The sequence below is a fragment of the Myotis davidii genome, unplaced genomic scaffold (genome assembly GCF_000327345.1).
Source record: "Myotis davidii unplaced genomic scaffold, ASM32734v1 scaffold577, whole genome shotgun sequence".
In the NCBI taxonomy this organism is placed as follows: domain Eukaryota; kingdom Metazoa; phylum Chordata; class Mammalia; order Chiroptera; family Vespertilionidae; genus Myotis; species Myotis davidii.
Window position 1 is genome coordinate 1,737,229 of NW_006289082.1, and position 10,504 is coordinate 1,747,732.

At 45.8% G+C, this 10,504-nt stretch overlaps 1 protein-coding gene across 1 annotated transcript in view; it reads right to left on the bottom strand.

The window, feature by feature from the left end:
* Nucleotides 1-10,504, bottom strand: part of CDADC1 (cytidine and dCMP deaminase domain containing 1) — a 66,898-nt gene that overhangs the window by 43,330 nt on the left and 13,064 nt on the right. The window contains exon 4 of the mRNA XM_006761236.2: nucleotides 6,485-6,662. Within this exon, the coding sequence (XP_006761299.2) occupies nucleotides 6,485-6,662 (178 nt within the window). The remainder of the gene's footprint in view (nucleotides 1-6,484; nucleotides 6,663-10,504) is intronic.

Below are 10,504 nucleotides of genomic sequence, written 5' to 3' on the forward strand. Positions count from 1 at the left end.
CTCTGCCACCTGCTGCTGTGTCAGAAAGGAGGGTAGGGGAGCCAGACCCAGGTTTGAATAAAAGACTCTTTGCTTTTGCATTGGACACGGCTGGCTCCCTGGTGGTCTTTTGGGGATCCTGAAATCTGGGCATGACAAATCCCACTTTATACCCTGCCTAATGCAGCAGTCTATTAATCATGCTCTAATTCAATAACAACAACAACAAAATATATATAGAGAGAGCCAGGGGCTGTCACATCTGAAACAACCAAACGGACAACCAAGCAGGCTGAGTGGGGCGACAAGTCTGGCAGGGGGGTTAGTGAAGGACGACCAAATGACTGAGTACCAGGCTGCGTGAGGCAACCAGACTGGCAGGGAGGTTAGTGGGGGTCGACCAAACGACTCAACACCAGGCTGTGTGGGGTGACCAGTGAGGGGCGACCTGGCCAGCAGGGGGGGCAGCTTGGGGTGACCAGGCCAGCAGCGGGGGCAGTTAAGGGTGATCAGGCCGGCAAGGGCACAGTGAGAGGTGACCAGGCCGGCAGAGGGGGGCAGTGAGGGGCGACCAGGCTGGCAAGGGGGCCAGTTAGGGGCAATCAGGCAGGCAAGCAGGTGAGCAGTTAGGAGCCAGCGGTCCTGGATTGTGAGAGGGATGTCCAACTGCCGGTTTAGGCCCAGGATCGGGCCTAAACTGGCAGTCGGACATCCCCCGAGTGGTCCCAGATTGGAGAGGGTGCGGGCTGGGCTGAGGGCCCCCCACACCCGTGCATGAATTTCATGCACCGGGCCTCTAGTATAAATAATAATTTCGATCATATTATTCCTGCTCAAAAATCTTCAGTAGCTGGCTCCACATTATCTTATATAGGATTTATAGGTCAATTAACAGAAGTGATAAAGTAAATATCCAATCTGCCCAGTTAATTGGGAAAAGAAGAAAAATTGCTACTATCATCTTACCTATCTTCTCTACTTGTAACTGCAGGGTAAAGACTATGGGATCTAAAAACTATCAAAGATATCCTACAGCTTAAAATACTTGTTGCAGGCCAAGAGACTCTAGCCACTTGTAGCTCAAAGGCATTGCCTTCACCTGGGACTAATCGTTACTTTTAAGACTTTGATGTAAATAAAAACAAAAGAAGTGAAATAAGCCAGTCAGAGAAGGACAAGTACCACACGATCTCTCTCACTCATATGTGGAATCTAATGAACAAAATAAACAAACAAAATAGATCCAGGGACATTGAAGCATGCAACAGACTGTTGAATCTCAGAGGGAAGGGGGGCAAGGGAGCAGGAAGAGTTAACCAAAGAAAATACACACACACACACACACACACACACACACACACGCAACCCATGGACACAGATAATAGTGCAGTGAAGGCCTGGGGAGGGGGCGGGAGCAGGGTGGATGGGGGGTCAATGAGGGAATAGAAAGGAGGACATCTGCAATACTTTCAACAACAAAGATAAATTTTTTAAAAAAGAAAAGAAATACTGACCCCCTAGAAGAGGGGTGGGCAAACTTTTTGACTCGAGGGCCACAATGGGTTCTTAAACTGGACCGGAGGGCCGGAACAAAAGCATGGATGGAGTGTTTGTGTGAACTAATATAAATTCAAAGTAAACATCATTACATAAAAGGGTATGGTCTTTTTTTTTTTTAGTTTTATTCATTTCAAACAGGCCAGATCCGGCCCACGGGCCATAGTTTGCCCATGGCTGCCCTAGAACCTTGCATTTCACAGCCTGGTGACCCCACATGTGCTGTCTCCCTGACCAAGATGTATTTGTCCTCCTCTACCTCTAACCCAGCAAGATACAGCCTAAGCCCTAGCCTTTCATAACATGCCAACCTGAAGAGATCACTATTTCTCCTCTAACCTATTACTTACAGCCCATCTCATTCATTTGGTACTAGATGATGTGCTCCATTGTTATTTTTAGCCGCCAATAACTCCTTGGGGAAAAGGATTGGGACTATACCAGCCTTTTCCCCTCAGAAGCTCTCCAAAGGAGGCTTCTTTACAAAGGCATGTTTGATCATTTCCTTTGGTAACTGAACTCAAACTCCAGTCCCTCTCCTTCACAGAAGTCTGGGAGGTGGGGCTGAAAGTTCCAACCCTCTAATCACTTGGTTGGTTCCCTGGCAACCAAGACCCACCCATAAGGGTTTTCCAAACATCACTTCATGAAGGGAAACTCAGGTGTGGTTGAAATGAATAACAAAAGACACCTTTATCACTCATCACTCAGTAAATTCCAGTGAGGTCTGAGTCACGTGGAAACATGCCTCCCTGTTGGCCAGTAATACCTGGGAACAAATTAGTGGCCAGGATGGGCGTGGTCACTGCAAGTGCACAAACCTAAATATTTAAATTTATAAACAAAGATGTGAGCTCGTGCGGGAACGCATGCTCTCTCTCTTACACACACACACACACACACACACACACACACACACACACACACACACCAGGTCCTCTTGGGACTTCTGTTACAGGGGCTGCCATGTGGGACTCCCACAATGGATTAATGGACTAAATACTAAAGTATACTCCACTGCAACATGGAAAGGAAGCTCTGTGCACTGGACCTGCTTCTGCTTTGCTGAACTCCCAGCTGCCCCTCTTTCAGAACTGGCTTGGGAAATGGGACATTGCAACCTAAAAAATGTAACCTCACACAAATAAAGCCTCTCCACATCCCATCCTCCTAGGGGGGCTTCTGAAAATGCTTACTTCAGCAATACCCCAAGAGCCTCACTCCCACTCATGTCTGGGAAATCTGGCCACTAATTCCTCCTGTAACAGCAGTACCTATGTAAAAGATGTAATATTTTTGGTCTGGCTGGTGTTGCTCAGTGGTTGACCAGTGACCTATCAACCAGGAGGTCAAGGTTTGATTCCTGGTCAGGGCACATGCCTGGGATGCAGGCTCGCTCTCCAGGTAGGGGATGTGCAGGAGGCAGACTATCAATGACTCTCACATCATTGATGCTTCTATCTCTCTCCGCCTCCCTCTTTCTGAAATCAACAAAAACATATTTTAAAAAGAAGATATATATTTTAAATAGCAGAATGGTCTGCATACTTACCTGGGGGCAAAAAAGAATCATGATTACAAAGAGTTTTAGTGAGTAGCCCTGTATGACAGAGATGGAAAGCTATCCTATATAATAAAAGCCTAGGTGGTGTCACACCCTCGCGCAATATCGCCACAAGGTGTAATTATTACTGGGAAGTATCATTGTGTATTTTAACAGTTTTAGTCCAAATAGACAGATTTCTTACAAGTATATACTTGGTTCGTCAGCATTTTAACTGATTCACACAGAGAAGGCCAAAGCTATGGCCGCCACAAGGTGGCCGCCACAAGGTGGCCGCCACAAGGTGGCCGCCACAAGGTGGCCGCCACAAGGTGGCCGCCACAAGGTGGCCGCCACAAGGTGGCCGCCACAAGGTGGCCGCCACAAGGTGGCCGCCACAAGGTGGCCGCCACAAGGTGGCCGCCACAAGGTGGCCGCCACAAGGTGGCCGCCACAAGGTGGCCGCCACAAGGTGGCCGCCACAAGGTGGCCGCCACAAGGTGGCCGCCACAAGGTGGCCGCCACAAGGTGGCCGCCACAAGGTGGCCGCCACAAGGTGGCCGCCACAAGGTGGCCGCCACAAGGTGGCCGCCACAAGGTGGCCGCCACAAGGTGGCCGCCACAAGGTGGCCGCCACAAGGTGGCCGCCACAAGGTGGCCGCCACAAGGTGGCCGCCACAAGGTGGCCACATGCACAGTAGAGGCAGGGCCCGGTGGCCGCTCTGCATGGTGAGGCCTGGGGGTCCCACAGCTCCGCGGAGCACAAAGGAGGCCAGTTCCAGAGTCTCCACTGCTCGTGCGGAGGAGGTGGGTCCTGGTGGAGGAGACAGGTTGTGGCAGGGGAGGGTAGTTGTGGGAGATCAGGCCAGTGGCAGAGGGCAGTTGGGGAGATCAGGCCAGCAGGGGAGCAGTTAGGGGGCGATCAGGCTGGCAGGCAGATGCGGTTGCAGGGGTGGGCAAACTTTTTGACTCGAGGGCCACAATGGGTTCTTAAACTGGACCGGAGGGCTGGAACAAAAGCATGGATGGAGTGTTTGTGTGAACTAATATAAATTCAAAGTAAACATCATTACATAAAAGGGTACGGTCTTTTTTTTCAATAGTTTTATTCATTTCAAACGGCCGGATCCGGCCCGTGGGCCGTAGTTTGCCCACAGCTGGGTTAGGGGCAATCAGGCAGGCAGGCGAGTGGTTAGGAGCCAGCAGTCCCGGATTGGAGAGGGTGCAGGCTGGGCTGAGGGACACCTCCCCGCCACCGGCACGAATTTTGTGCACCAGGCCTCTAGTATATTAATAATTTGTGTTTATCCTTTCCAAAATGTAGTCAATGCGAAGCAGCTGCCCAGTCAGGAACTACAGTTCCCACAATGAATATGAACAGAAATGATGCATGTGACTTCCCAGCCAGGATTTGTTTGTTAGTTAATCCTCAGCTGAGGATATTTTTCCATTGATTTTTAGAGAGAGTGGAAGAGAAGGGGGGAGATAGAAAGAGAAACATCAATGTGAGAGGGACACAGCAACTGATTGCCTCCATACATGCCCCGAACAGGGCCAGGGATGGAGCCTACAACTGAGGTGTGCTCCGGACCAGAATCGAACCCAGGACCCTTCAGTCCGCAAGCTGACACTCTATCCACTGAGCCAAACTGGCTAGGGCCCAGGCCAGGAATTTGAAGAGCAGGTATGCCTTCTCTATTTTCTTTCTCAGTCTGGATGCAGAGGACTAGGGATGCAGGGCCGTTGGCAATGACAGCAACAATACCACATAAGATACCTAGGCCCATGAATCAACCACACGGAGAAATTTGTCTGCTGTTCAGCCACAACTGCATTGGGATATTACCGTAGTGCCCCCTTATCTGCAATTTCACTTTCTGTGGTTTGTTATCCATGGTCAATCACTGTCTACCAATATTAAATGGAAAATTCCAGAAATAAACAATTCACAAGTTTTAAATTGTGCGCCATTCTGAATAGTGTAATGAAATCTCTCCATCCCACTCCCTCTCATCCTAGATATAAATCATCCCTTTGTCCAGTATCTCCACTCTGTAAATGTTACCCGCCCACTAGTCACTTAGTAGTTGTCTAGGTTATCAGATCTACTATTGCAGAATCATTGTTATCTATCACAGTGCTTGTGTTCAAGTAACTTATTTTTACCTATTAATGGCCCCAAAGCACAAGAGTAGTGATGCTGGCAATTCAGTTATGCTAAAGAGAAGTGGTAAAGTGCTTCCTTTAGGTGAAATGGTATGTCTGCATAGGAAAAAAACAACATATATACAGTTTAATATGGTAGTTTGAGGCATCCACTGGGCATCTTGGATAAACTACTCTACAGGGGTTATAAATGACTAATATATTAAGCCACTGAAATTTTAGTGTTTTATTTGTTACTAGAGGCCCGGTACATGGATTCGTGCACTGGTGGGGTCCCTTGGCCTGGCCTGAGGACATCCCCCGAGGGGCCCCAGATTGCAAGAGGGCGCCGGCCAGGCCGAGGGACCCCAGCAGTATATAATTGGGGCCGGGAAGGGACCAGGCTCCAGGGCATGTGTGGCCCATCTCGCCCAGTCCCGATCAGGGCCAGCTGGCCAGGGAGGGACCACAAAAGGTTGGCCAGCTGGGGAGGGACCATGGGAGGGCGCCAGGGCATATCTGGCCCGTCTCACCCAGTCCCAATTGGCTGGACCCCAGCAGCAAGCTAACCTACTGGTTGAAGTGTCTACCACCTGGTGGTCAGTGCATGTCATAGCGACCAGTTGAACAGTCGAACAAATGGTCTGACACTTAGCAAATTTGGCTTTTATTACATAGGGCTAGAGGCCTGGTGCACAAGTTAGTGCACGGATGGGGTCCAGCTGGCCCGTCCTGTTCGGGGCCGATCGGGCCGGGCCAACCAGGGTGAGGGGACATGGGAGGTTGGCCAGCAGGCCCCACCCCCGATTAGGGTAGGGGGGCCCACGGGGGACCAGGCCAGCCAGGGGGAAGGGGCCGTGGGTGGTTGGTGGGCCGGCCCCGCCCCTGATCAGGGTGTGGGGGCCAATTGGGGGTGGGACCAGCTGGCCCCACCCCCAATTGGCTGGATGGAGGGGCCGTCCCCGCCCCCTGGTCAAATTCCCAGTCGAACTCCTGGTCGAGGGGACAATTTGCATATTAGGTATTTATTATATAAGATAGCAGCTCATTTCAGTCTACTATTACATGAAGCATCATCTAACTAGTTAGTGACAGAGCTGAGACCAGAATACAAGCTTTCTGACTTCTTATAGTATATAAAACTATCTTTAGATATATATATATTTCTAAAGTACCTCTGTGGTACTTATGCAATTTGTTTCCACTGACTGTTCTCGGATAAATGTTAGTAATCCCCAAAAAAGCCTTATCTACACTTACCATTTACAATCATTTTCAAACAAGCAGAACATGGTTTTCTGGAAAAATAAAGATCACAGTTTTTCAGCCTTGACCCATGTTTTATAAGAGCAATTTTCCCAGCATGTAACTCTTCACTCGAACAGTGAAGATCAACAATTTTCATGTTTTTCACCACCACAAGACCAGTTTTCTTCACCTACATTAAAACACAAAATAATAATTTATTTAGTTATAAATGCTAAGGATGATATCATGGATTATACTTTATTTATTAATAACATAAAAATTTGTTTCATTCATTACTTGAACAGGTTAAACAAAAACATATTTTTCATTAGGTCCCCAACATTTTTTGAATATTTAATACTGGCTTTATACCAGAAATATTCTAAATTACGATTTCTTAATCAATTAAGCATTTAATTCTCATTAATAAAGTCCTAGTAAGAAATGAATACATTTTGACCTAGTAAAAGGCAAGACCCAAGTCAATTCGACTTTTTTTTTCTTGTAGCATCTAGTCTAGGGCTATTTTTAGTATTAAGCTGATGGTCATAAAATAAATTTGGAAAACTGATTTTACACATGAATAAGTAAATCCTGGAAAGTTTACATGACTTTCTGAAAGACCCACAGATGGTAAACAGCAGAACGAAAGGAGAGGTAGTCCTAATTTTTAAAATATTTAAAATACTGATTAAAATTCTCAACTTCTTTCATAAAAGCAATTTTTAACACTATGGCAGTCTAGATAAATGTGGTTCCACTTCCAACAAATATATTGATTATTTATAATAAAAAATGTTTTTAAATGTATAGTCAAGCTCAGAAGAATAAAAAACATACTTCGGGTATTAGAAAGGCAGAGAGAGCTCAAAGGCAGAGCAGTGACCGCAGCATTATCTCACCCACAGGTGGTGGATGGGGCTAACTCTGCTTTTGTCCTGAAGGTTGCAGCTCTTAAGAGTTGTTACTTTAAACCTAAAATGTTCTAACTAATACAGATACTAGTCAGAAAAGCTGGTGTAACAATATTACTATCAGATAAAACAGGCTTTGATAAGAATCATTTCTATGTAAGGCACAAAACAGTCTCAGCTGTTTTCAGTGTAAGACTGCAGTTAGTCAAGTAAACCTGATCCTTGGGTTCTGGACTAATTGTTACAATATGAGGGAACTTGTTTCCCTACTCCCTTTCAAAGCAATTTTACTCTCAGTTATATCCAATAGGACACATTTAAAATCATTTTAAACATCAGACCAATGTTATATTAACTAAAATAGTCAAGTTTCAGTTTCAGCTATGAGTATAAATGTTTGACACTATGGAGAATATTTTGTAAAATGCCTTAAAAAAGGTATATATAAGATTTTACAGAATTCCATTTCTAAGTTAACCAACCATGTCCTAAACTATAGCAACATTTATAAGGAATACAAAAATCTTTCAGTTATAATATTTATAACCAAAATACATCTATTATATTAAAGATCTATCTATATTGGCTTTTAAAATAAGCTTTAAATTTACCTTGAATTTGTGAACTCGTTCCCTTCCCATCCCAAAACTTTCTGGAGTTTTATGTTTCTCAGTTACAAAGTATATGTTAGTATCTACTTCTGTTCTTGGGTTTTTTTAAAATTGTAACTTAGGAGCCCTAGCAAGTTTGGCTCAGCGAATAGAGTGTCAGCCTCTGGAATGAAAGGTCCTGGGTTCAATTCCAGTCAGGGGTGCATACCTCAGTTGCAGGCTCGATCCTAGCCGTGATTGGGGCATGTGCGGAAGGCAACCTATCAAAGTGTCTCTCTCACATCGACATTTCTCTCTCTCTAACTCTCCCCCTCCCTTCCACTCTCTCTAAGAAAAAATATAACTTAGGAAAGGAACTGGTGAGGCCTTATCAAAAGATGTTACCATGCAAGAGCTCATTTTATTAAACTGAACCAATTGTGACCAATAGAAATAGCTGCCATTAAGTGATTTTAGTTTTAGGTTTTCTGTTAAGTACACAGAAATAAAGCCAGAAACCTTGACCACAAAAGACTTTTTTAAAACTTGTTACTCATAACCAATTTATTTATTTTTATTAGAACAACCTTTTAAAAGATCCAAGTTTATCACTTTTTAAAAATATAACTTTATTGTGGAAAGTATTACAGATGTTGCCTTTTTTCTCCTCATTTACCCCCTTCTCCCCCCTTTACCCAGGACTTTGGGCATTATTGTCTGTGTCTAGGGTTATACACATATGCATAAAATTTCCTTGGTTAATCTCCTGCTCGCCATGCCCCCTCCCCCCTCATCTGAGATTTGACAGTTTGTTGCAAGCTTTCACGTCTCTGGATCAATTTTGTTTGTCAGTTTTTGTTCATTAGATTCCACACATAAGTGAGATCATGTGATACTTCAATTTCTCTGACTGGCTTATTTTAATTAGCTTAATACTCTCCAGGTTTCCCCATGCTGTATCAAAGGATAAGAGAAATACACGCATACACACACACACACACACACACGCACTTATATATATTAGAGGCCCAGTACATGAAATTCATGCATGGGAGGAGGGGGTCCCTCAGCCCGGCCTGCACCCTCTCCAATCTGTGACCTCTCAGGGGATGTGTGACTGCCTTTTGCAATCCAGGACTGCTGGCTCTTAACTGCTCACCTGCCTGCCTGCCTGCCTGATCGCCCCTAACTACTCCCCTGCTGGCCTGATCGCCCCTAACCACCCAGGATTCCCTTCTCTGACCAGTTGCAGGCACCTGGGACCCGGGCTTCCCTCCCTCTGGCCAGCCACAGGCACCCAGGACCCGGGCCGGCTTTGCGTGGGCCAGCCACATCTGCAAGGGACCGTGAGTGGGCGGTTTCGCCTGGGCCACAGCTGCAGGCACCCGGTACCTGGGGCCTGGTGGTTTGTCCCTCTCCCGGGCCGTAGGCGCAGGAGCTGGTGCCCGGGACTACAGGGCAGGCAGCTTGTCCCTCTCCCGGACTGCAACCTGGCTGGTCACCATTCTTCTCTCCCCAGTGTTGAGTGTTTGAGCCCTTAGGGTGTGATGGCATTAGGGCGTGATGACCATTTGCATATTAGCTCTTTATTATATAGGATTGACTTTAGAGAGAGGGAGAAGGAGAGATAAAAACATCAATGATGGGAGAGAATCACTGATTGGCAGTCTGCTGCATGCCCCACACCGGGGATTGAGCCTGAAACCTGGACATGTGCTCTGACCTATAATCAAACTATGACCTCTTGGCTCATAGGTAGACACTCAACCCCTGAGCTTCAACGGCCAGGCAAAAGAAACTTCTTTTTTATGGCTGCATAGCATCCCATTGTGTAAAATGTACTACAGGTTTATAAATCCACTCTTCTACTGATGGGCACATGGGCTGTTTCTACATATGAGCTATTGTAAACAGCTCGGCTAAAAACACATCGTGCATATATTCTTTCTGATTGGTGTTTCAGATATCTTAGGATATATTCCTAGAAGTGTGAACAAACAGCAGTTCCATTTTTAATTCTTTTTAGGAAAATCCATACTGTTTTCCATAGTGGATGCACCAGTCTGCAATTCCACCAGCAGTGTACCAGGGTTCCCTTTCTGCATATCCTCACCAGCACTTGTCATTTGTTAATGGTAGCCGTTCTGACAGGTGTGAGGTGATACCTCATTGTAGTTCTAATTTGCATCTCTATGATGATTAGTGACTGTGAGCATTTTTTCCTATGTCCCTTGGCCATCTGAATATCCACTTTGGAGAAGTATCTATTCAGGTCCTCTCCCCATTTTGTAATTGGATTGTCTGTCTTCCTTTTCTTAAGTTGAGTTACCAGTTAATAATGGCAGATATTGTAATCAAAGAAAACACAATAACTTCAAGAGAAACATCAAAAGTGCTTTATTTAAGGTAACGTCCATCGCTAGCTACACATTTCCCCCATCTTTCAGGTAATTTGTGGATACCGTCCCAATAGAACTTTTCTTGTTTTGAGGCAAACCATTCAGAGACCCAATTTTCCACTTCTTTGT